Below are 27,623 nucleotides of genomic sequence, written 5' to 3'. Positions count from 1 at the left end.
CTGAAGACTATGGCCGGGACCATGCCACCGTGTGACCATGCATAAATGGCATTTCGGTTTTGCAAAGCCTCCCAGCGTTAATTGTGACTCTCTAAAACCCAACGGCTGGTTGGGAAAAGGACATAAGCCTTGCATTTGGGCGCTTGGGTTGGCAGCATGAAGACTGGAGGGCGGGGTCACCCCGATGAGTTGCTGTGACCTCGCCCACTGAGGGCTGGCGCAGCTGCTGAAGTAGGGCTTGTACTCGCAGGGAGCGGGAAGGGAGTTTGAAACAGGACGTTTGGCTTCTTGTGGCGGCGCTGGTTGCATTTTGTTTTGCGGGGGGGAGGGACGGGTGGTTTGTATTTGCCAACGAGAGAGAGAAATTTCGAAAGAAGAAAGATGGCGTTTTGCACGGCGTGCTGGGTCGGGAGGCTGTGCTGGCTGTTGTTGCTGCTGCTGCTGGCCGGCTCGGCCCGTTGCGGGCCGGAGCCCGAGTCCGAGTCCGAGCCTGAGCCTGAGGCTACCCCAAACCCAGCGGTGGAACATCTGGGAGACACCAACTGGACCCTGATCCTGAGCGGCGAGTGGATGTTGCAATTGTGAGTAGAGTGGGAATGGAACGCGGCCCAGAGAGAGAGAGAGAAAGCGAGCGAGCGCGGGAGGCGGGGCGGGGAACCCCGTCCCCCCCAGGGAGGAATCCCCCCACTCACTGGGCGCGCGGGGCAGCACATTGACCCGGGAACGAGGTGATCCCCCCACCCACTGACTCAGTGACTGGGCACGCGGGGCGGCTGCAATGACCCAGGAGGGAAGGAGGACCCAGGCTTTCTCTCCTCCCCCCCCCCCCCCCCCAGCAGTGACAGAGGCCGAGGGGGGAGCAATAATGCACCAAGCACTGGCTGTTGCCGATGCTGAATGTGCCGTGCCCGCATCCTGTACATTTTTTATTGCCAAACTTGGGCAGTGGTTTGCACACTGAATGAATCATCATTATTTGGATGTTAAATAGTTGTTTTTCTTTTTTTGGGGGGGTGGTGGGGTGGGGGAGGGAGTGGTGCAATTGCGCGCTCTTTGCTATTTTTGCAAACGATCTTGCACCTTATCTGACTATTTGCACCGTCCCAACTAATGAAATTATTTAATACATCCCCCACCCCCTCACTCACCCACCCACTCTTTATTTTTCCACTCTCTTCTGGCATGCTTGTGCTTCATGCGGCCTGTGCCGTTTAAATGTGCATTTAAGAGGTTTAATTAGCATTCGCCGCCCCCATGCAGGCTGCAGTCTTTCGCTGTCATCAACAGTGCAAATAGTTTGTCAGGGAAGCACATGCAATGCTTGAAGGCTGTGGCAAGCCAATCTGGGATGCCCCTCCCCAGATCAGAAGATGGCAACATGGTTATGAATTTGACCTGAGACTGTAATTCCACAGTTGGGAGATAGTCTTCCAACATTACTTCTGATGCCTTATTCACACTCTGCAAACATTTTGGTCCAAGTGTTCAAGGTGTGAGTAGTCACTGAGATTTTGTTTTTAGCAAAGTGCATTGCTGCTCTGTGACTTTTTGGGGAGCTGACAACTCCCATGAGTTTACCCTTCTCATTCGGTGATTCTACTTGAATATTTCTCTGTCCTGTACCTCATAAGAAATTGGAGCAAGGAGTAGTGCATTCAGGGCATTGAGCCTGCTCCACTGTTCGAGAAGATAATGGCTGATCTGACTGTGGCCTTAACTGCACTTTCTTTGCTGCACCCCACCTCCTCACCCAACCCCACCCATCCAACCCTTCCCCCCACCATTTTCGATCAAAAGTCTATCTAACTTGGCCTTGTATATATTCAATGACCCAGCCTCCACTGCTCTCTGGGGAAGAGGATTCCAAAGACTAATAATCCTGAGAGAAGAAATCCCTCCTCCTCTCTATCTTAAATGGGAGACCCTTTATTTAAATTTTCAGATTTATTTCACGTGATTTTTTAAAAAAAAGGCTCTACTGCAAATATGGGTCTGTAATGGGCTGATTTTGAGCGAGGTGCTGGTAGGCTTTATCTCCTTCACACCCTTTATGTAGTCCAGGGCAGTGCTTGACAGTCTTAAAGTTATCTGGAGGAAATGATCTAGTAAGAAATTTGTCCAGTGTAGAATTTTTCAAAAATGCAATGCACAACTTTAGCGCTTTTTTTTTAAATTAAAAAAAAATCAGCTTTAAATCTTCAAGAGGTATTCTGTATGCAGCTCTGGTTAGAATATGGATGAATTGCAAGTCGTAAACAGAACCGAAAGCAGAAAATGCTGGAAAAACTCAGCTGGTCAGGTAGCATCTGTGGAGAGAGAAATAGAGTGAACGTTTCGAGTCAAGAGCTGAGGAGTCATATGGACTCGAAACGTTAACCCTCTTGCGGCCTCCACAGATGCTGCCAGACCTGCTGAGTGTTCCCAGCATTTTTTTTATTTTTAATTCAGATTTCCAGCATTTTGCTTTCAACTTTACCCAGCATGGCCAAACATTCTGTTTTCTTTTAACTGTTCACCTGTGCGGTCATCCTAATTCCAGAGAGGCGCACAATTAACTTCCTTCATTTTCTTCTTGAGGACAATTAGGGGTGGGCAATAAATGCTGGCCTAGCCAGTGACGCCCACATCCCATAAATGAGTGGGGTAAAAAAACTTCAAAGTTTTTACTTGGAATATCTATTGCGTCCCACCACAAAACACGTTCTAATGAATTTCTCCCTTTCTACTATCTCCTTGGTGCGAATTTGGTTCTGCTTTACGCTTGTTAGCTTGATTCTGAGCAATACACTATGTGCTTGGCCTGATCGCAAAGCACTTATCTTCTCTTTCAACCGCCTACTTATCCTATTCTTAATTGTTGGCAGAGAGTTTCAGGTTCAGTCTCTCTTTCTGTAGATTTTTATTATTTGCACGGCTGGGGAAGCAGTTATAATCCCATGTCGAGGTTGACAATCCACTCAGCAACTTCAGCTGACCCAGTTGTGAATGGTTGTGATGCCACCAGGGCACTGTGGACAAAAAAAAAAGCAAAATACTGCAGATGCTAGAAATCTGAAACAAAAACAGAAAATGCTGGATGAATCTAACAGCATCTGTGGAGAGAAGAAAGAAGATTTAACCCTTTTGAGTCCATAAGACCCTTGAAGAAGGGTCACAAGGACTTGAAATGTTAACTCTTCTTATTCTCTCCGCGGATGCTGTTAGGCCCGATGTGGACGATGGCCCTGATTTGGATGGCCACAGTCACAGTCTGAGCCGCTCCTCACGTTCCGCTTGTGGAGCAAGTGCCCACGTCTCCCCGGGCTCATCCTCAGCCGTCTGAGGGGTGTCTGGATTTTCCGTGGAAGGCCGAGACCTGGGATTTCGCCGCTAGGGTCGGTTAGCGGGTGGCAGTGCGCTGTCGAGAGGTGGGGGCTGTCGTCATTTTGGAGGGGGTGCAGAGCGTGTCCCAGCAGGGATCTCAGAGGGGCGTGTGGTTTTGTTTTGGGGTCCTGTGTGAATGGGAATGCTTTGTCAGCTGGTGGTGTTTTTTGAAGGGGAAGTTTTCCCTGCAGACATCAGGCATTACAGCAATACAGTCTCACAATCGTGTGTGTTTTTTATTTTTAAAAAAAATCTTTCATTCTCTCTATCTTCATTCCCTTGCATTCAGTTATCTATTTGTGCCCTTTCATTCTAAATCCATTACCCACTGGAAGCAGTCTAGTTTCAAACAACAACTTATATAGCACCTTTTAACTTTTAAAAAATAAAACGCAGTAAGGCGCTTCACAGGAGCGTTATAAAACAAAGTATGACACTGAGCCACGTAAGGAGATATTGGACCAGATGGTCAAAGAGGCAGGTTTTAAGGAGTGTCTTAAAGCAGGAAAGTGACGTGGAGAGGTGCAGGGAGGGAATTCCAGAGCTTGGGCTTAGGCAGCTGAAGGCACGGCCAATAATGGTGGAGCGATTTAAAATTGAAGATGCTCGAAAGGCCAGAATTAGGTGAGCGCAGATCGCTTGGAGAATTGTAGGGCTGGAGGAGATAGTGAGGAGCGAGGCCATGGAGGAATTTAAAAACAAGGATGAGAATTTTAAAATAGAGCTGTTGCTTGACCAGGAGCCAGCGTAAGTCAAAGAGCACAGGGGTGATAAGGGAAAAGAATTGGTTGTGAGCTAAGACATGGGCAGCCGAGTTTTGGATAACATAAATGTCCTAAAGAAAATAGCTCTCGCACTTCGCATTGAGGCTGCAGAGAGACGAGAATTCACATAGTTAACAATTCATTAGTTCAGCTTTTTGCATTTCTTAAAACAGATTTAATTTCATCTTGCCCCACACTGGGTAACTGAAAAACTGCATAGGCCCCAGTACAAATTGAGATCAAGGATTGCCTGGATAATTGTCATGGTTAAATGTAAAGGAGACCAAATTTGTACTAAGGAAATGGTAGATAGCGGGATGTTAATTGGAACATTCCTCAGGCTGGACATATAATCATATGTAGCCTAGTAAATTGTTTCCTTCATGGGCTGCATAAGCATTTGCTGTTTAGCAGCCATGTTTTTTTAGTTGTGATGGCAGACCATGGGGAGGTGGTGGCATTGTGGTAATATCACTGAACTAGTCACCCAGAGGCCCAAGCTTATGCTCTGGTCATGGTTTCAAATCTCACCATAGCAGCTGGTGGAATCTAAATTCAAATAATTGATAAATTCAGGTGGTTCATCAAAAGAAATCTGGACCTGAAAACTAGTCATCATGAAACTACGAATGATTGTCATCTGGTTCACTAAGGGGAAATCTTTACTCGGTCTGGCCTATGTGTGACTCCAGACCCATGACGATGAGGTTGACTCCTAGCTTGCTAGACCATTTCAGAGGGAAGTTATTCAGTTGTAGCAATTAGGGATGGGCAACAAATGCTGGCCTTGCCATCGATGCCCACATCCCATGAAAAGATTTTAAAAAATAAGCTCTCGAGTGCCCCCATCCAGCACTGTTAAGTGGTGACCATTGCGTTTGTTTACTTCCTGCCCAAGCATGTGAATTAGTAGTTTTGTGTTTTGCAGTGGTGTTCTTAAATGCTGCGATGTCAGGGCTAAGTTGGGTCAGTTGAGAGTTACACTGCAATAAATGTTCCAGTACTGTACACGTTGTACTGTTTGTTAGAAGTCACTGTTGGAACTGATAGGCTGAGGCTGGAAGCACGGACATCAGTGACACCGAAAAGCGTGCTCTAAATGAACCGAGGCCAATAACGTGAAAGAAACTAGAAAGATAATTGCGGAGAACTGCCTAGTTTTAAATGTCTGAAACAGTTATCAGATGACAATGTAGATACACTGCACGTGGTAAGGCCCAGACTTGGCCCCAACAGTAATGGACTCGGTTAAAGTTGTCAGGAATGTTTAAAAAAAAACACACCTGAAGAGATCCTTTACAGCTTCACAGGATATAACGTGTAATGTTGGAACAGACTAACCACTCCCCCTGGAATAGACTTCAAAAGACTGAAAACTGTGGCAGATAGCTGTACGGAAACTACTTTCTTCAACTGTTTGCCTCTTGCCTGATGGAATGGGACATGTGAAATTTAACCCCATTATTTGGCTGGAGCAGAGTGAGCTTTCCTGTTCACTCTCCTACTTGTGAATGTTCTTATTGCCGGTCTTGAGTTGAGAGAGTTAAATGTGTTGTGCTTCCCAGCAGTGACTATCCTTCGTTGAATATTTTTAGTATTTTTCATTAACTCCCAGCACCGCAGGTTGGCTTATTCACCTGAGCAGTGCTAGCCGTCGTGTACCGAGTCACGTTTTTTGCCAAAGATTGAACTGGTTGCTATGATATGCCTTGACCTTCTGGACTATGAAATTTTGGAAAAGTGCCTTTGAAGAGTTTGAGCTCTTTTTAAAAAAAAACACTTTATTGAATGTGTTCCACTGTTAAAGAAGAATCAAGCACTTAACAGGTCAGCCAGCATCTGTGACGAGAGAAGTGAAGCAAACATTTCAGGTAAAAGCAAAAAACTGCGGATGCTGGAAATCCAAAACAAAAATAAAAATACCTGGAAAAACTCAGCAAGTCTGGCAGCATCTGCAGAGAGGGACACAGTTAATGTTTCGAGTCCATATGACCCTTCCACAGAACCAAGTAAAAATAGAAAAGAGGTGAAACATAAGCTGGTTTAAGGAGGGGTGGGACAGGTAGAGCTGGATAGAGGGCCATTGATAGATGGAGATTGCCAAAAGATGTCATAGACAAAAGGACAAAGAGGTGTTGAAGGTGGTGATATTATCTAAGGAATGTGCTAATTAAGGGTAGAAAGCAGGACGAGCAAGGTACAGATAGCCCTAATGGGGGTGGGGCGGGGTGAAGGAATCGAAAAAGGCTAAAGGGTAGTGAGAAAAAAATGGATGGAAATACATTTAAAAATAATGGAAATAGGTAGGAAAAGAAAAACCTATATAAATTATTGGAAAAAAAGGGGGGGAGGATGCAGGAGAGAGTTCATGATCCAAAATTGTTGAACTCAATATTCAGTCCAGAAGGCTGTAAGGTGCCTAGTCGGAAGATGAGGTGCTGTTCCTCCAGTTTGCATTGAGCTTCACTGGAACAATGCAGCAAGCCAAGGATGGACATGTGGGCATGAGAGCAGGGTGGTGTGTTGAAATGGCAAGCGACAGGGAGGTCTGGGTCATGCTTGCGGACAGACCGAAGGTGTTCTGCAAAGCGGTCACCCAGTCTGCGTTTGGTCTCTCCAATGTAGAGGAATCCACATTGGGAGCAACGAATGCAGTAGACTAAATTGAGGGAAGTGCAAGTGAAATGCTGCTTCACTTCAAAGGAGTGTTTGGGCCCTTGGACGGTATTTTTATTTTTGTTTTTAACATTTCAGGTTGATTGCTTGTCATCAAAATTTCCACACTCTAGTCTCCACAATGTTTAATTTTGCTCGAATGGATAAAGTGAAGCCAGCCTGTGAAGAGAGGCTTGGAAAGATGATAAACTAAAACTGGCGGGGGTTGGGAAAGAAAATACAAGAACCATAGAACTCGTGAACTTAGAGCCAATTTGCTGTTTGATTTTTCAGATAAGTTAAATGCAAACTAATAGTAAAAGAAAGATAGCAACCACTGAACTGACATGTGGTAATATTTAAGAATAAGGGAAGTTGTATGATGAGGTTCCACTGATGGATTTTATGTAGCTTTGTAAACCTTTCCTAGATCATTTTGAGGAACTACAGCTCTGTTGTTTCCTGTAACTGACCCTAATTAGGTGTTGTTTCCTGTAACTGACCCTAATTAGGCTGTATATATTATATCATGTGAAACTATATCTGTCCTATGATTGTTGTTGATTTTCTTCTTTTGTTGGAGGGGCTAGGGAGGGGTATTTTTTTCATCTTCCTTTCCTTTATTTTTTCTTTTCTTTTTGTTGTTCTTCCTCCTACTTTTTCTTTTCCCTTTTCTTTCTCTTCCAGATGTAAATTTACTATATTATTGCTTTACTGCAAGCTATTTTCTGTCCTGCCGCTCACGACAGCTGTTGGACTGTAAGAAATAGAAATAAAAGAGAGAATAGGGAAGTTGCTGAAAGCCTTGGTAAGAAACTTCTGATGAAATGAGGAAAAGATAAGACTGGACAGTGTCAGGAGGATGACAGCTATTTGGTATGTGACAGATCCCAAATGTAGATGAGGCGTTTGCTCCAGATTTTGGCTCCCCCTCATTCTCTCCTGGAGGGAGGTTCAATCGAGGTGTTCAAGAGGGCACTGGATGTTTCTATTCAAATAATCAATGTGCGGGGGTACATGGAGAAGGCGATGGCACTCGGTCATGATGCCCATTCCGAGAGCCGGTGCAGACCCAATGGGCCGAATGGCCTCCTTCTGTGCTTTTAAAATTCTGAGAGTCTGGGGAGTCCATAAGAGGAGTGGAAGTGCACTGGGTAAGGTTGAAGGAAGGCTAATGTTTTTGTTTAAAGAACAGTAAGTGAGTTGTGTTTGTGTTGTTGGTGGTGTGGCAGTGGGATCAGTATGAGGCCACTGTGGATCATTTTTTTTTGTGAATGATTAATCGTTGGGGCCAGTTTGAACTTGTCCGAGCTTGCACCACACAAGCTTACGGCTGGGCTGGTCAGCCTATTGTTTCCCCCTCTGACCCTTTCGAAAGAGCACTTTGTCCCTGCTTTTTGTCTGTCATCCTGTGAGTGTCTCATCCTCGACTACCTGTACAACTCCCTTTTAAAATTATTCATGGAATCGGCTTCCACCAGCTTTTCAGGCTGAATATCCCAGATCCTGACATTCCTGAATGGGGAAAAATCTTTCCACGTCCCCCCCTCACAATCTTTTGCCAAAAGATTTTAACTGTGTGACCTCTGGTTATTGACCTATTGGCCACGGGGACCAGTTTGTTTCTTTCTTTCTGCACTCTTTATCAACACCTCTCAAAATATTGAACTTCTGTTGAGTCCAGTGTTGCTGCTAAATTGCACAGATGCACAATAGCCTGAAAGGTACCAGGCAGGCCTTGTTCTGGGGAAATCCAGCACCTGGGCTTGGGGAAAGCATTTAAAGTGATCATGTACTGAAAAGATAATGACCCATGAACAACAGCGATATTTTGAAGGGAAGATTGATTAGGTCACTTCCTGACCATCATCTGTTCCAAGGAGAACACTGCCAACTTTATCAACGTGTTCCCTTGTTCCTGGTAAACCTGTGCACCCTTTCTAAGGCCTTTCCACCTTTCCTGAAGTGGGGGACCCAAGAATTCCCCACAATACTCCAGCCGAGGCCTAACCAGCGATTGATAAAGTTCCAGCATAATCCTTTTAGCTTTTACAGTCGACTTCTCTGCTTCTAAACGCAAGTAACGTTTCCCAGAGAGCAGTGGAGGCTGGGACATTGAATATATTCAAGGCCGAACGTACGAAATAGGAGCAGAAGCAGGCCACCACTCGGCCCCTCGAGCCTGCTCCGCCATTCAATAAGATCATGGCTGATCTGTTTGTGTTTCGAGTTCTACATTCCCATCTACCCCGATAACCTTTGGTCCCCTTGTCTAACAAGAATCTATCTATCTCCACTTTGAAAATATTCAGTGACCCCATCTCCACCGACTTCTGAGGCAAGCGTACCAAAGCCGCATAACCCGATGAGGAAGAAAATTTCTCCTCATCTCTGTCCTTTAAGGGCAACCCCTAATTTTAAAACAGTGCCCCCTAGTTCTGGACTCACCCACAAGAGGAAACATCCTTTCCATGCCCATCATGTCAAGACCGTTCGGGTAGATTTTTGATTGATAAGGAAGCTGAGGGTTACGGAGGGCAGGGGTGGAAGTGGCAGACAGGAAAATGGAGTTAAGGCCACAACCAGATCAGCCATTATGGAATGGCGGAGCAAGCTCAAAGGGTAGAATGGACTACTCCTCCTAATTCATTGTGTCCGTCGTAAAAAGCATATGGAAGGTTGCGAGATCTCTTTCCACACCCTTGGAACAGAGGCGAGAAAGAGGTGGCCTAAAAGCTGTTTTCAAGATGTTCAGGGGTTTGACTGGAGTAGAACACCCCGCCTGAGGTGGTGAAAGTTGCTACCAAAGATAATTTGAAAAGGGAGTTGGACAGATAGCTGAAAATGAGGATCTTGAAGGGCTGCGGACAAAAAGTGGGGGAGGTGGAATGTAGCTTGACCATCCTTTCAAAGAGCCAGCACAGGCATGATGGGCTGAATAGTCTTCTATGCTGTAATTTTCTAAGATCTCAAATCTGAACTCATATGCTTTGTTATCCCCCTTCTCCAACTTGCCCAGCCACCTCATGTATATGGACACCAAGGTCTTTTTACCCATCGACACTTTTCAAAATGGTGCCATTTATAGGACAGTGTCTTTCTGTATTAGCATTTCCAAAGTGAATCACTTCTCTGCATTGGACTTCATCAGCCTATTTCACTATCCTAGCTCTGTCAGCCTGAAGCCTCTAACTATCGTCACCATGACCTCACCAAGTCTCGTATCATCTGCAAACTTACACCTGAGTCTAGGTGTAAAATTTGAGGAGAATTTTTTGGGATGTGATCATGGGATGTGGGCGTCGCTGACCAGACCAGCATTTCTTGCCCATCCCTAATTGCTCTTTAACTGAGAGGCTTGCTAGGCCATTTCAGAAGGCAGTTAAGAGTCAACCACATTGCTGTGGATCTGGAGTCACATGTAGGCCAGACCGGGTAAGGACGGCAGATTTCCTTCCCTAAAGGGCAGTAGGGAACCAGATGGGTTTTTATGGTCATCATTACTGAGACTGGCCTTTAATTCCAGGTTTATTAATCAGTTTTAAATTCCACTAGTTGCCGTGGTGGGATTTGAGCCCATGTAGCTCTGGCTTACCAGTCTAGTGACATTACCGCCATGTCACTATCTCCCCCATTTCTAAGAATAATGGATCCCAAACTGAGCCTAGGGGATCACTACTGCAAACCACCTCCCAGTGTGAAAAACATCCATCAGCATGCTTGTTCCTGTCATTGTGTCAATTTGGTATCTGTACCTCACTTTCCCCTTAATATCATTGGTTTCCATTTCTTCATCGGCATCCAAGCATTTTATGGAATGCTTTCGGAAAGTTCGTATATACAACATCCGCTAAACTACCTTGATCAACCTATTATATTACCTCAACAAATGGGAGTACATTCGGATACACTTAAACGAATAACTGATAAAAGAATAAAACGCTTACATGAATTGCGAAAGCCTGAATGTATTCATTTGAAACATTAAGCTGCCTCTGGAGACTGACTGTTTTGTTATGCCCATCTTGCCAATTGATGTGTTGAGCTCTTTCCAGACCTGGACAAAAAAAAATGCTTGTAAAGTTGCCTAGTAACCAATTCACTGAAGTCCCTGAGTCATCTTCACCTTGGATGCTAATATCGAGCTTTGTCAGACTTACTGCTTATGCATGTTTTAGAGTCAAACAAACCTTTCAGCACCAAACAGTGGCTGAACCCCTGTGACCTCCCCCGGCCCGACACCCCTCTGCCGTCTCTGCACTCCTTTGTGCATCGTCAATTTTAATTGCTCCATCATTGGCTTTGACTGTCGAGGCCTAAGCTCTGGGATTCCCAGTCTCTAAACCTCTCCAGTTCTCTGTCTCACTTTCCTTCTTTCAAGACACTCCTTAAAAACGTGCCGTTTTGGTCAAGTTGCACCAATATCTCCTAAAGTGGCTGGATGTTAAGTTTAGTTTGGTGACGCTCCTGTGAAGTGACTCGGGAAGCATTACTGCTTTTAAAGGCGCTATAAGATGTAAGATTTTGTTGTTAGGTTGTTTTGTGGTGCAAGAGACCATGGTCCTTGATTGCCTAGTTTGCACAAGTGGACTGGCCACTGTGATCATGCTTTCTGGCTCAGCCACCTCTGAGGAAATTGACCTCAAAATGAGTAACTACTTTCAAGTAAGGATTGCTGTGTCTGTGTGTGTCTGTGTGTGTTTGGAGTAACAGTTATATACACGAGATCAAAGCATCTTGTCTGGATGAAGCTTAAGACACACTGACACACACAGCAATTGAGTGATGGGGCTGCAGGTTTAATTTTAGCAATCTTGACTTGTTGTTTGCACTTCCATTTTTCTTTGTTTATGGGGTGTGAGTATCGCTAGCGAGGCTATCCCTAATTGCCCTTGAGAAGGCGGTGGTGTTCTGCCACCTTGAACTGCTGCAGCCCATCTGGTGTAGGTACACCCACAGTGCTGGTAGGAAGAGGGTTCCAGGATTTTGACCTAGCGACAGTGAAGGAACGGCATTAGGATAATGTTTGGCTGGGAGGTGACCTTGAAGATGGTGGTGTTCTCAAGTATCAGCTACCCTAGTCCTTCTAGGTGGTAGAGATGGTGAGTTTGGAAGGTGCTGCTGCAGGAGGCTTGATGAGTTGCTGACGTACATCTTGTATATTGTACACAATATTGCTGCATGGCAGTGGAGGGGGTGAATGTGTAGGTTGCTGGCTGAACTGCCAATCAAGCAGGCTGCTTTGTCCTGAATGGTGTTGAGCTTCTTGAGTGTTGTGGGAGCTGCACTCATCCAGGCAAGTGGGGAGTATTCCATCACACTCCTGACTTGTACCATATAGACAGTAGACAGGCTTTGGGGGAGTCAAGAAGTGAGTTACTGGGTGCAGGATTCCTAGCCTCTAACCCGCTCTTGTAGCCACAGTATTTTTATGGCTAGCCCAGTTCATTTTCTGGTCAATGATAACCCCCAGGATATTGGTGATGGGGGAATTCAGAAGAGGGCAGGGTCACACCTGTCTGCGATACATCCTGCAGTTAAATAGTTGACCAATGTCCATTGCCAAGGCTCACAGATGGTGTGATGACCATATGGGTGAGGTGGCTGTTACCTTTCGAGTTGCACCAACTAGCGGAGAGAAAGCATTAGGAAGCAAAATGATACCATAGTAACTTTAGAGAAGAAAAAGATGCAAAGCAAGGGAGGGTACCTGAAATGCAAGGCCAGGCCAGTGAAAATTGTTGACGGATGAACAAGTTACAAACTTGGATGAATTTGCTTCAGGAAGAATGATTTCACCTTCAGATCTCAAGACAAAATAAAAAGCACAGGGCGGCTCTGTCACTTAGAGGGGAATGAGGACTGACTCATCGCTCTGCATTTCCTGCACGCTTCTGCTAATGTTACATCACCTGCAGGCTTGGGGCCTTTTTTTTATTATCTGAAGTGTGGCGCAGCCCTGAGCTGGTGAATAGCTTTACTGGTTTAAAGTTCGCAAGGCGAAGTGATTTACGCGGCTGAGTTAAGGAAGTTGTTGTCGCGCAGTTGTGACGTCTTCCTCAACAGCCCTATCTGGTCAGACAGGTTAGTCTAACTGTGCGAAATCTGGAACAAAAGCAAAAATACCTGGAAAAACTCAGCAGGTCTGACAGCATCTGTGGAGAGGGACACCGTTGAGAAGTTTCGAGTCCGTATGACCCTTCATCAGAACTAAGACATACAGAAGTGAGACGAAATATAAGCTGGTAGAAGGGGGTGGGACAGGTAGAGCTGGATAGGGGGCCAGTGGGCACTACCAGAAACTCCGAATGGGCTGACAAGCGGGAAATCCGCCCGTTAAAAGGGGTGGGAGGCTTCCTTTCTTTGCCACCTTGGAGTTTGTTTTGCTGGGAAAGACTGCGGAGGCATTTGAAGGAAATTGTCCTGCATTTAAGAACACAGGGAATGGGAGCAGGACATAGGCCACACGCCTGGCCCAGCATTTTGAGAAGATCATGGCTAATGTTAATTCCTGCCCTATCCTCACCCAGGGTGGGATTTCCCGGCCCTTCCCGCCAGCAATGGGGGGGTTGGGGGGGGTGGGTCTTCTGGTCCTACCGATATCAAGAGATTGGAATGTCTCGCCACAACGCGCCGTGGGGAGCGTGCCCCAGCAGGGCCGGGAAATCCCGGCCTTGGTGTCCGAAAGCCTGTCGATCTGGGAGATAAAAACGATCAGTGGCTGAGCGTCAGCCGTCCCTCGGGTAGAGAATTTCAACCTCCCGTCGAAGAAATCTCTCCTCGGTCGGGTCCTGAGCGGCCGACCCCCTTGTCCTGGGGACTGCCAGCCCCTTGGAAACGGCGGACTTCAAAGAGCGCATGAAGGGATGAATGAGCCTGTTTGGGATGGGGAGGACGCTGCGCCCTCGTGTGAGTGGGCCACAGGTCAGAGTGATCCGCGAGGTGAGCACGCCCACCTAGTGCAGACGTCGCCTGGCTTTTTGGGCAGCATTACGCCAATGAGCTAAAGCGCCTGGAGATGTTTCACAGGTGTGCTGAACTTTGATGCTGAGCTGCGGACTGCTATAGTCGAGCAAATCGCTCAAAAAGTTTCGCCAAAGCGGCAGCGAGCGTTGTAAAGGAGAGAAATGAGGGGAAAGGGGCTCAGGGAGGGAACCCCAGAACTTGGGGCACTGGCAGCTGAAGGCACGGCCACTGACGGTGGAGAGATTAAAATCGGGGCTGCTCAAGAGGCCAGAGCTCGATGAGCGTGGTTACCTCGGTGGGTTGTCGGGCTGGAGGAGGTTGCAGAGGGTAGGGAGAGGCAAGGTCACGGAAAGATTTGAAAGTTAGGTTGCTTAACCAGGCGCCAGTGTGGGTGAACGAGCACGGAGTGGTGTATGAATGAAACTTGTGGCAAATAAGGATGAGGGCAGCAGAGTTTTGGATGACCTCATATTTATGGATGGTAGAATGTGGGAGGTCGTCTGAAATGCGTTAGAATAATCGGTAACAAAGGAGGTTCAGGCAGGTTATGGATTTGGATGACTGATCTACCACAATGTATCAGCATGTGCTCGCAAGATAAAGTCCCAACAGAGCGGGAGAGCTGCAAAAAGCATGAAGGGATGTCACAAAAAAACTTTAAGGTTAGCAAAGCCAACAGCAAACGTTCAGAAAATGATTGAGTGGGAAAGGAGACATTAAAGACATGCGCAGGTGATACGATAATCCACAAGAAAAAGGCTGACGTTTTAAATGAATAAGTACCGAATGGTTTTATAGAGTGAAAGAGCTGGCACAGATACGATAGGCCAAAAGGTCTCCTTTTGGTGCTGTATTGTTCTATGACTCTAACTGCACACTGAAGAACTATTTTTCTGTTCCATAAATGTAATTTCAGTTCCATCCAATTAATCCCAACATGTAAATTGTACACTACTAACCTACATCCATTCTGGCTGCCTTATCATTGGGGTAGTTATTTGATGAGTTTGCTGCTAGTTCTAATGGTTAATTGGTCAGTTCTTTTCAGCCAAGTAGCACACCCGGAGATTAAGCGTTATTTACGTTGTGTGGTATTGTTGAGAGAATGCGGTACGCCTGGTGGATATGGATAAAATGGAGGAGAAATAGCTTCAAAAGAATCTTTAGGAACAGAAAAAGGACATTTATTCCAAAAGGACCAACCTCTTTTGAAGTGATTGATCCATCCAATGACCACTTCCCAACATCCTTTCATCCCTATGAGAAGAGTCATGTTGGGCATGATCTTGTGGACAGGGGTTACGGCTGCTGGCCGGGGAGCCAGCGAGAACCCTGTGTTACCCCTTATATGGGACGGCCTGCTGCTTCTCCTTCTGCTCGGGCACTTGGCTGGCCAGCTGGGGGCCTGCAGCTCTATAGGACGGCAGCGCCGTTGAGGAGGTGGCAGCTGTTGCCGGTTCGACACATGCTGAGGCCTGGGATTGTCACTGGATCTCAGGCCGGGGATGAGTAATGATTTTGGGGAGGTTTGGGGGGGGGTAGGGAATGGTGGGGTGGGGGGTGGGCAGCAAGGGTGGTTCTCAGCCCCTCCCCGCCAGATGCTGTTTTCCTTGACCAGGCACTGTGCCTTTGAATGAGGACCCCCCCTCCTCCTCCAGCATGGATTCGCTTGTCTTGCTGGGTTTCGCTGGGTTAATACCAGTGATGGTGGCGTGACACCGTTAATCACAGTGCAGAAGAGGCCCTTTGGCCCATCAAGTCTGCACCGACACGTGAGAAACACCTGACCCACCGACCTAATCCCATTTACCAGCTCTTGGCCCGTAGCCTTGAATGTTATGACGTGCCAAGTGCTCATCTAGGTACGCTAACTCGGCATTAATTACCCACTCAATGGACCTCGATTGGTGGCAGACAAGAAGTCCGCCCACAGGCCTTCCCGCCATGGACCTAAATGGGGTGAAGGCAGGTGGGCGCTGGTGTCATGGTTAAATGTCTCTGCCACTAAACCCCGCCATGGGGGAGGACACAGCATGCTGCCTCCTAACTCTGCTTCTCTCTCTCTCTCTCTCTCTCTCTCTCTCCACAAATGCTGGATCTGCTGAGAGTTTCCAGCACTTCCTGTTTTTCTCTTCAGATTTCCCGTGTCTTCTGCTTTTCTTTATTTCCTTCAATCCCTTTTCTCTCCGAATGAAACTGAAAATTGAGTAGATGGAAGTGAGTGACATGAACCTGCTGGCAATGACTGGGTCATAAATTGACCTCCTGGACTGCGGGAATGGAATCGGAGTGCTTCCCGCTCCACTCCGGGTACTGCCTTAGAGATTCCGCTTGGTGTTTATGTTAGGCTGCAGTTGGTCAGTTGGTAGTGGTTGCCATTGTGGTTTATGCAATATCACTTATGCTCTAGGTGAAAATTATGCTTGACTAAAGGACTTCGATGTTACCCTAGAAGGTTAGCCAGGAAAACCTGTGCCCGGTTTATGTTGTACTGTGCACCAGGACCATTGTAGTAGGAGCAGGAATAGACCATTCAGCCCCTCTGGCCTATCCGCTATTCATTTAGATCATGGCTGATTTGCATCTTAACTCCACCTTTACTGTTTACCTTGTTATATATACACATGAATAAATTGCCCATTAAAGTGGTGATACTTTGTCACAAGCATTATTCTAGCTGAATTGTACAACTTCGAAATGAAGACTCTCCGACTTTCAGAAGGGCCCACATTGGTGCAAGCGAGGGAGCCATGCTTGGTGTAACGCAGTGCACGGATTGAATTTCATTCATGAGCTCTCAAAATTTGAGGCATCAGGTACCACCGTTAAAGAGAATCACAAACTGTAGAAAAGGAAACAACATTCACGTCCATGCTTCACATAAGCCACACCCAGATATAGGGCATAGACCCCCAATTGGGACAACCAGCGAGGCAGCCTTTCGTGGTTTTCCATAACTATACAGATGTGGAGGGAAAAAAAATTGACGCCTCAATCAATTATTGTCACATTTTCATTTAATCCCGAGGTAAAGATCATCACATCCGCTGTGGCTCACTGGGTACAGTGTACGGTCTAGAAGGTCGTGGGTTCAAGCCCCACTCCAGAGACTTGAGCACAAAATATCTCTGCTGACACTCCAATGCAGTACCAAGGGAGTGCAGCACTGTCGGTGGTGCCACAATTCGTTTATTTACTTACTATGTTTAAGAAAGGATCTCACCTTGGTTCCGTACGCCTTTTGCCTAAACAAAAGTTTGTGGCTCTCGGGTTTGAAATTCTCAGTTGACCCTAGCCCCGGGAGTTAAGAGTTTTGGATAGTATGTTTGTTGGTGGATTTGAAAGAAAGAAGCTTCCATCAAAATTGTGCGTTTTTGAGGAAATTTGCCCACTAATATTGTACTTTAATTGTGACCAAGGCTGACTATTCTCCTCTGGCCATGGTCAGCTTCAGATCTGATGCCATAGCAGCGAAAGTCCACTTGAGCAACACATTTTGAAGGACTAGATTGTTTTGTCATATAAATATGGAGTAAATAGGTTGATATTTAAAATCTTTTGCACAATTCATTAAAATTTATAACCATTAGAAGTTCAGGTTTACTACATATGTGAAAGAATCTGAATTGTATAGCTCCTTTCGCAACCTAAAATGGCTTTACACCCAATGAAGTGTTTTTTGAAATGTAGTTACTGCTGTATAGACATGGCAGCCAGTTTGTACACAGCAAGCTCCCACAAAAAGCAATGTAATAATGACCAGGTGAGCTTTTTGAGTTGAAGGGTAAATATTGGCTGTGACACCAGGGAGAATCCCCTTTCTCCTCTTCGAGTAGTGACACAGGATCTGTTACATACTTCAGAGAGGTCTGATGGGGCCTCGGTTTGATGTCTCATCTGAAAAATGGGGCCACCGACAGTGCTGCACTCCCTCGGTACTGCGTTGGAGTGTCAGCCGGGATTTTTTATGCCCAAGTCTCTGGAGTGGAGCTTGAACTCATGACCTTCTAGACCTAACACTACCCAGTGAGCCACAGCCATCTCGGGATTAACTGAAAATGTGACAATAATTGATTGAGGCATCAATTTTTTTCCCTCCACATCTGTATAGTTATGGAAAACCATGAAAGGCTGCCTCGCTGGTTGTCCCAATTGGGGGTCTATGCCCTATATCTGGGTGTGGCTTATGTGAAGCATGGACGTGAATGTTGTTTCCTTTTCTACAGTTTGTGATTCTCTTTAATGGTGGTACCTGATGCCTCAAATTTTGAGAGCTCATGAATGAAATTCAGTCCGTTACACCAAGCATGACTCCCTCGCTTGCACCAATGTGGGCCTTTCTGAAAGTTGGAGAGTCTTCATTTTGAAGTTGTGCTATTCTAGCTGAATTGCACTTGTGACAAAGTATCACCACTTTAATGGGCAATTTATTCATGTGTATTTCCAACAAGATAAACAGTTTAAAACCTAGAACCTGTTTTAATATATACTTTTTTTAAAAAACGTAACTTGCAAATGAACTTTTAAAATGTCCATTTCTCCAAAGCATTAAAATATTAAACGTAGATAAATGAATGCAGTTAAACCTGAACAATGATTGGCTTTCCCTGAATATAACATGAAGTTCTAATCTCCATCCCCTTGAAAATTGCAACATAGACTAATGATTTTAGCAGGAAAAATAAATGTCTGTTGGAAGTAATTTGAAAGTGTTTATAGTAGGCTTTGTTAATTGTTCATTTTTTAAATTAGTTCCTGTTGGCAATTTACACGTTTGCTGTGAATTTTAATCGTGCTCAACACACAAAAGCTGGTTTCTCCAAATTGCTTGAGAGAAAATTCATCATTTGATGCTATGGCTTAAACTGAATGATGATGGTGATTCGACTTGAGACTAACGTTCTATTGTCAAGTTGATTTGCCGTGGTAGCACCTCAATCACGATGACGAAAGAGGGAGCGTTCTCGAAAGGCCTCGGACGCCGAGGGGGTTATTAAGACGGGGCCACCAAAAGCTTGTCCGACGAGGTAGATTTGAAGGAGTGAGTTGGAAGGTGCGGGGAGAGAGGCGGAGAGGCTTACGGAGGGGATTCCAGAGCTTGGGGCCTAGGCTGCTGAAGGCACGGCTGCTGACGGTGGAGCCATGCAACCCGGGCGCGCAGGAGGCCAGTGTTGGAGGAGCGGGGAGATCCCTGAGGGTGGTGGAGCTAGAGAGGGTTACACAGAGAGGAACTCAACGATCGCCATTGGAAATTAGGGAATGTTAATTGATTATAAATTACCTGGCACCTGAAGATTGGCGGCCCTCATTCAGCCACCTGTCTCTTGCAGACAAGGTGGAGTGCAGGTACTTTGAGGCGTTTGCCACAGTTGCTTTTTTTGCTTCTAGGTAGTGTAGGACAGCAGTTGTATGTTGATGGTATGTTAACGATATTATTAAGAGACATAGGTGAAAGCCATTGGTTAATTAAGTACTTAGGCCACATATAATGAGAGACTGCTTGTTGGTAGGAAGCAGATGTCTGTGGTACTGCGTTGTGTGAATAAAGCTATTAACAAGGAAAGTATTAGTGTCTAATTTTGTACTACTTCAACTGGCTTGGGACTTGGCCTGAATAGCCAAGTGGTTATGGTACTGGGTTTGTAACCCCCAGATCAAGAGTTCAAATCTCACAATGGCAAACTATGAAACAATGTAACTTCATCTGAAACAGATGGAAACAGGTTTACTCAAAAGAGTATCAAGAGTTCAAATCTCACAATGGCAAACCATGAAACAATGTAACTTCATCTGAAACAGATGGAAATGGGTTTGTACTAAAAAAAGGGCTTGGCCTAAATAGCCAAGTGGTTATGTTACTGGGTTTGTAACCCCAAGATCAAGAGTTCAAATCTCACAATGGCAAACTATGAAACAATGTAACTTCATCTGAAACAGATGGAAACAGGTTTACTCAAAAAGAGTATCAAGGGCTTGGCATTTAAAAGATTTAAAAGATTATCAAGGGCTTGGCCTAAATGGCCAAGTGGTTATGGTACTGGGCTTGTAACCCCAAGATCAAGAGATCAAGAGTTCAAATCTCACAATGGCAAACTATGAAACAATGTAACTTCATCTGAAACAGATGGAAACAGGTTTACTCAAAAGAGTATCAAGAGTTCAAATCTCACAATGGCAAATTATGAAACAATGTAACTTCATCTGAATAGGAACAGATGGAAATGTGTTTGTACTTGAAAGAGTTACAATACTTTGGGCTTGGCCTAAATAGCCAAGTGGTTATGGTACTGGGCTTGTAACCCCAAGATCAAGAGTTCAAATCTCACAACGGCAAACTATGAAACAATGTAACTTCATCTGAATAGGAACAAATGGAAAAAACGTGTTTGTACTCGAAAGAGTTACACTGATTTGCTTGGCCTAAATAGCCAAGTGGTTATGGTACTGGGTTTGTAACCCTAAGATCAAGAGTTCAAATCTCATACTGGTACAATATGAAACAATGTAACTTCATCTGAAAAACAGATGGAAACGTGTTTGTACTCAAAAGAGTTACACAGCATCTGTTACATCATCAAAATATCAATCAAGAGTTCAAATCTCACAATGGGCAACAATGTAACGTCATCTGAATAGGAACAGATGGAAACGTGTTTGTACTCGAAAGAGTTACACAGCAATGCAATTGTTGGCAACTGAAATGAGTCCCTTAGATGAAATGATTTTGAGATTGTTAGTCGACTTCTTCTGGGACAAAAGATTGCACTGGGTCGCTGCCGAGGTTCTGAGTCTCCCGCTTAGGGAGGGTGGTCAGGCGCTAGTGTGCCTACGCACACAGGTGGCGACTTTCCGCCTTCAGACCCTGCAGCGATACCTCTACGTCGAGCCTCCTCCTAGATGGTGTGCCCTGATGACGTATTTCTTCCGTCAGGTGCACGGCCTGAATTATGACGTGCAGCTCCTGTTTATAGAACAGCTGGGCCTCGGTGGCTCCTTGCAGGCATTGCCCGTCTTTTACCAGGACCTGATCAAAGTCTGGAAAGTGGTCGCCTCGCGACGCAGCTCTCCCCTGTCAGGAGTAGCGGCTATCGTTAGAGAGCCGCTGCTCAGGATTCCGCCCCTCCGTCCTTTTCAGTGGTTGGCGGAGAGGAGGGCTGTGGCCGCAGGGGTGACCAGGATCGGGGACGTGCTGGGTGGCGGAGGACTGGGCTGGATGCTCCCGCAGGAGTTGGCACGACGCGCGTCTGTGAGTGTCCAGGTCGCAGCTGATGCCATCCAAGACCTGAGAACGGTCGTGCTCGGACCCGACATTATTTTGGGTCTTGAGGTGGCCCAGGTGCGCGGTGGTCTTCCGTCTGAGCGTTCCCCTGTTCGGACAGAATTCCACATTGGCCCCAAGCCCCGAACCCTCCCTCGGGTGCTGGTGCCCCGCAATATGAGCCGCCTCGGGGACATGCCCTCTGTGCCTTTTGGCACGGCAAAGAGGGCCTTTTTGTACGGACTGCTGCTGCACACCTTCCATTTTCTCGCCCTTGTCCGTCGACCGGACACGCCCTGGCGTGCCTTGTTGCCGTCCGGCGGCGGAGGCCCCCGATGGGAGGCCCTCTATGGAGGTGTCCTCCCCCTTTCTATCGGGGACCTGGGTTGGAGGGTGTTGCATGCAGCAGTCCCTTATAATAAGAGGATGCATAGGTTCACGGACTCTCAGGACACGTGGCCTTTTTGCGGTCTTGTGGAGTCCGTGGACCATGTATACATAGGGTGTTGTAGACTGCACTCCCTTTTTAGTTATTTGAAAAACCTTTTATTGATGTTTTGTTTGCACTTCAGCCCCACGCTCCTGATCTATGGGCACCCGGTGCGGAAGGGGGTCGGGAAGGAGGAGGACCTCCTCGTGAACCTGCTCCTGGCCAAGTTGGCCATTAACAGGTCCAGGCAGCGGGCGATCGACGGGGGAGTCCCGCCCGATTGTTTGTCCCTCTTCCGTGGCTACGTTTGCTGCCGGATGTCCCTGGAGAAGGAGCACGCGGTGTCTGCTGGCACTCTCGAGGCCTTCCGTGCTCGGTGGGCACCGCGGGGACTGGGGTGTTTTGTTGACCCCTTTAATCACATTTTGATTTAAAGTTTGTAAGTTTCCTTTAAACTTTGTTCTTGATTTTACAGCTGACCTGAATTAGGGGCTGTGCCTGATTTATCCCAATTTTGTTGATTTGGTTTTCATTTAAGAGATTATCAAGAGTTCAAATCTCACAATGGCAAACAATGTAACTTCATCTGAAACAGATGGAAACGGGTTTGTACTCGAAAGAGTTACTGGGTTTGTAACCCCAAGATCAAGAGTTCAAATCTCACAATGGCAATCAAGAGTTCAACTGGCTTGGGATTGGATTAACATTCCAGATGATTCTCCTACCAGGTTTTTCTCAACTGACTTTGGGTGGGGGTGGTGGTGTGGGGGGAGGAGTTGCCTGGTTCCTGCATGCACTCCCCTTCAAATAACGCCACTGAGAGCGAGAGTGCCGGATTGACCCTGTGGCCCTGGAAGTGTACGGAATCATTGGGGCTCCCTCTCCACAAGCTTGCTGAGGAGTGGGCTAGTGATAGGGTGGCAGGTATTAGGGCAAAGTCTGTGATGTGCTTTTGTTCAAGATCGTGCAACACGACCAGCCAGCTCTCCTATTCTGGGATTGAATGTGGACACGCTGTCCATGTGAGAGCTAGTGGACCGACATCACGAGTGGATGGAAGGGAGAGGAATGCAATAGATGTGGTGCAGGTTAGACAAGTAATCTGAAGAAGAGATATGCCCAGGACTGGATTAGGCGATGGGGAGGTTTAATGTGGGGTTAGGGGTTGGGTCGGGGGTGGGGTTTGTCAAAAACTGTAAGTTAGTTTAAAGCAAGTTTGATTATTTTTAAAATTTTTGACAGGCATTCAGGCCAAATGATTGCTTCACAAAGTACAGCAGCAACTCTTCTTACATTCTTTCATGGGATGTGTGCGTCGCTGGCTGGGCCAGCATTTATTGCCCATCCCTAATTACCCTTGAGAAGGTAGTGGTGAGCTGCCACAGTCCATGTGGTGTAGGCACGCCCACAGTGCTGTTAGGGAGGGAGTTCCAGGGCTTGGAATTAGCAATGGGGAAGGAACAGCGAGATATTTCCAAGGAACTTGCAGGCTTTTTTTAATTATACATTCATGGGATGTGGGTGTCACAGGTTGGGCCAGCATTTATTGCCCATCCCTAATTGTCCTTGAGAACTGAGTGGTTTGCTAGGCCATTTTAGTCCAAGAGTCAACCACATTGCTGTGGGTCTGGAGTCACATGTAGGCCTGGAGTCACATGTAGGCCAAGCCTGGTACGGATGGCAAATTTCCATCCCTGTGGTTCATGGTTTCATGGTCATCTTTAGATGTTTTAATTCTAGATTTTTCCTGATTTCCTGAATTTTTCCTTGAATTCAAATTTCACCATCTACTGTGTTGGGATTCGAACCCAGGTCCCTTGAGCATTACCCTGAGTCTCTGGGATACTAGTCCAGCGACGGTACCACAGTGCCACCACCTTCCCCCTGGTGGTGATGTTCTCACTGCCTCTAGTGTCTTTGTTCACCTAGGTGGTAGAGGTCATGGGTTTTGAAGGTGTTGTGAAAGGAGTTTTACCAAATTGTCTTATTAGATTTTTCCATTGCAGCACTCCGCTTCTGTACTCAATTTTACTTCTATATGCATGGCCAAGCATTGGAGGTCAATAAGATTTTGAATGTTTCATTAAGAGATTTCATTTTTGTTTTAAACTCAGGTTGGTGCACCTACAAACTATGGAAAACCCATTCTCGAGACCACTTTTAATAATTTAACATGTACCGCTCCTAACTGAGTATTCCTAATTGTTGGTTGTCAGCATTTTGCCACCCAAGCACTCCAGTCATGTCTCCCAAACACTCCGATCACAATTTGCATTTCCAGTTCACTGATTTTTCTTTTCGATGACTTTTATTTGTTGCGCTGTGGAAGATTTTCTGTTGCTGAAGGGTGTTCGCTCACCGGATTTTGTCCTTACAGGTCACGGTGAGCAGAGTTGGTGTGTTCCGGTTGATAGGAGTGCGATTGTTGTGGTAGAGCAATGAGCTAAAGGCTTTGTTTTTAAGCCAAGACACTTCTGTATTCTGACTCCTACAATGTCCACTTGTGTGCTGTGTTTGTAAATATGAACGTCCCGTGCTGAACCATTTTCAATGCAGTTGGCGTTTTGGGATGTTTTAAGTGCCTTTGCTCAGTATCACATCGTCTGTTTGCTGATCTTCATGTTGTGGCCGATATGTTGTAAAACACATTGCCAAAAGCGAGGTGGTGAACTGGGTCAGATACTTGCCTTTCGTGAGTGGGTCTGAGATTTGAATGGGGTTGAAACTCTTTTTGTCGTTGGCATTAATGGCCTGATGCAGCATCTGCTTGTGCCCTTCCACTTTGTCTGGCTCAAGAGGGTGGTATAATGGCAGTGTCATTGGACTAGTAATCCAGAGACCCAGGCTGATGCTCCAGGCCCCTGGTTCAAAACCCACCATGGCAGCTGGTGGAATTTAAATTGAATTAATAAGTCTGGAATACAAAGCTGGTCTCCGTAATGGTGACCATGACAACTATCATCAGTTGTCACAGAGAGAACATTCGGGAAGGAAGTCTGCCATCCTCGCCTGGTCTGGCCTACATGTGACTCCAAGACCATGTTGACTCTTAATTTCCCTCTGAAATGGCCTAGCAAGCCACTCGGTTCAAGGACAGTTTAGGGATGGGCAACAAATGCTGGCCTTGCCCCCATTCCACCAAATAATAAGCATTATATACAAAAAAAATGGCCATTAGGATGGTGTAAGAATTAGGAAGGAATTGTCACACAGGAGCTGTCACTTGAGGGTTGGACCAAAGGGACAGACTAAGGTTGAACAGATAGGTTTTTATTTTAAACACTTGATGCCGTCACAGGATAAAATTGGAAAAAGCTTTTCAGTCCCCAACACTAAATTGCCTACATTGGACAAGTGCGAAATTCATTGGCAAGACATTAAAAAATTGCTAGTGTTTGGCAGTCACGGACATGTTGTATATGGTGAGAAAACCTGGGAATGGGGCGAGAGGGAAACAGGCAGGGCCCGGGTGGCTTGGCACGTTTTGTAGCAGGAGCGAAGAACAACACTGGTTTGCGTTTGTTCACAACTCTGACTTCAAGAAAGAAATGGTGCCTGTTGGCTGATCGCTCGAGTTGGGGTTGGGGGGGGGCAAAAAAACTCAAAATTTGAACTGCTCTTTTATTCCGTTTCCGCAGCCATGCCCCGTGGTGCCCAGCATGCAAGCAAATCCAGGCTGATTGGGAGTATCTCGGAAAATCCCATGAGGAACTTCGCATCCGTGTGGGAAAGATAGATGTCACTCAAGAACCAGGTACACCTGAGGGTTAGCTTTTAAAACTGTGCTTGCTTGTTCCGGACTGAGTTTGGGAAAGGTTGTTACATTCTAACAACACCCTTTTTTTTTGTTTGTTTGTTTGAAAGGGGTGAGGAGCAGACATGTAACGTAGCTGTACACTTTTGTGGCCACACAGGCAGTCTTCAACACGCTGCATGGTGTGTCCCCTACTGAATTCAAGCATACGCTTCCATAACCTTGATGAACAGTTTCTGTGAGCTAAAATCAAATATGAACCACATTGTTAGTTTTAGCTCCAAACCCATTGCTTCCTCTGCATGTGGTACCAAATAATAATGTCCCATATGCCTTTTGAAACATTTGTTTGTGCGCAGTGTGTACATTTTCAATTCTGTTCCATTCACTTCAAACCCATTGCATGTGATTCTATTGTATAATTTGAGGCAGAGTCCTTTAAAGTGTTTTTCTTTTGAGTGAAATTTGCGATGACGTTGGTACAGTCACAACTTGGGTTGAAAAGCATGCATTCATGCTAATCGTTGTAAAACCTTGCATCTTGCAAAAGAGGAAGGGAAACGGAATAACTTTGCTATAATCTGAGCTGCACAAAGTGTCTCTTAGAATCTGAATAAGCAAACTCTTTTAAACAGATTTAAGAACCTTCTGATATACTTGTGGTGACAAAGAGAAGATATTATGATACACATTTAAGTTGGAGTAACTTGTTTACACCAATTGGGCTGATTTAAACGATGGCCTTCCGCAGCCCTATCCTCTTTGAAGTCCCCTCCAGAGACTTGAGCACAAAAACCTAGGTTGCAGTTCCGAGGGGATGCTGCACTGTCGGAGGTGCAGACTTTCGGATGAGACATTAAACTGAGGCCCTGTTGCTCTCTTGGGTGGATGTAAAAGATCCCATGACACTGTTTTGAAGAAGAGCAGGGGAGTTTCTCCCTGGTGTCCTGCCCAATATTTATCCCTCATCTCAGAAAGCAGGTTATCTGGTTTATCACCTTGCTGCTAGTCGGTGCTTGTGTTTCCTACATTACGACAGTAACTACACAAGTATTTTAATCTGAGTTGGCTGTAAAGCACATTGGGGTATCTGAGGCCATGAAAGGCACTATGTAAATGCAAGTCTTTTTGAAAGCCACATGTATTTTGGTTAAAAAGTATATTATTAAAATATATTGCTTGGACCTTATTTACACATACCTGTGAACATTTGTGACTTGAATGATGAGGTACATGGACTGCAGTGCTTGTTCCATCCTTACAAGTGTAAATGTATTGCAGACCAGTTGGATTATCTGGACATTATATCACAGTCTGTACAAATAAGCCTCATCTTTTAGCTAAGATAAATCAGAGTAAAACATGAAGCTGGGAACAAATTGTTCCTATTTTTGATATTGGCCGAAATAAACAAAGCTTAAATCTGGATTGAAATTTTTGGAGAAAGTGATGTGTCCGTCTTCTATTCATGCTTAATTAGTTGAAACCTTTTGTAAAGTGGCACTGTTATGCAAAGAACTGGGATTTATATAGGGTTTTATCATGCCCTTCAGTAGCACTAAAGAACTTCGCAACCAAAGAATTACTTTTGAGTTGTGCTCGCTGTTATGTTAAAATACCGTAGCAAGTTTGTGAAAGTAAGCAACTCATCAAAGCTTCTTCGACAGCACCTTCCAAACCCGTGACCGTTACCACCTAGAGGGACAAGGGCAGCAGATGCATAGGAACACCACCACCTGCAAGTTCCCCTCTCAAGTCACACGCCACCCTGTCTTGGAAATATATCTCCTTCACTGACACTGGGTCAAAATCCTGGAACTCCCTCCCTAAAGCTGTGGGTGTACCTACACCATATGGGACTGGACTGGTTCAAGAAGGCAATTCAACATCACCTTCTCAAGGGCAATTGGGGATGGGCAACAAATGCTGGCCTATCCAGCAATGCCAACGTTCTGTGAAATGGTAATGCTACTTAAACAGCACTTGACATGAGTGACTAGTTGATTTGTTCTTATTGGTATTATTTGTGGGGAGGACTAGCCTGGCTGTATGAGATCACCCCCTGACGTTCTTCAGTCATATATTGGCTGTTCCTTCACTGTCACTGTCGCTGGGTCAAAATCCTTGGAACTCCCTCCCTAACAGCACTGTGGGTGTACCTACACCACCAGACTTCAGTGGCTCAGGGATGGGTAATAAATGGTGGCCTTGCAAGTGACACCCACATCCTAAAATTATTTTTTTTTTGAAAATAAACTAATCTGCTTTGTTTCATATTTACTTACCTCAAACGACAATAATTAAAGGACGAGCAATCATAATTGAAGGGGACAAAATATGAAATGGTTTCCTGTCCATTTTGTGGAAGGAAAGCTCATCCATACGTTTTTGTTGGTGAAGATCCTCAAATTAGTAATCAGCCTTTTGAAGAGA

At 45.7% G+C, this 27,623-nt stretch overlaps 1 protein-coding gene across 1 annotated transcript in view; it reads left to right on the top strand.

The window, feature by feature from the left end:
- Positions 1-258: 258 nt before the first annotated feature.
- tmx4 (thioredoxin-related transmembrane protein 4) overlaps positions 259-27,623 on the top strand; it is a 42,254-nt gene continuing 14,889 nt past the window's right edge. The window contains exons 1-2 of the mRNA XM_041182719.1: positions 259-581; positions 25,075-25,190. Coding sequence (XP_041038653.1) covers positions 382-581; positions 25,075-25,190 — 316 coding nt within the window. The 5' untranslated portion in view covers positions 259-381. The remainder of the gene's footprint in view (positions 582-25,074; positions 25,191-27,623) is intronic.

The sequence above is a fragment of the Carcharodon carcharias genome, chromosome 2 (genome assembly GCF_017639515.1).
Source record: "Carcharodon carcharias isolate sCarCar2 chromosome 2, sCarCar2.pri, whole genome shotgun sequence".
Classification (NCBI taxonomy): domain Eukaryota; kingdom Metazoa; phylum Chordata; class Chondrichthyes; order Lamniformes; family Lamnidae; genus Carcharodon; species Carcharodon carcharias.
This window is presented reverse-complemented; position numbering and strand designations above follow the sequence as displayed.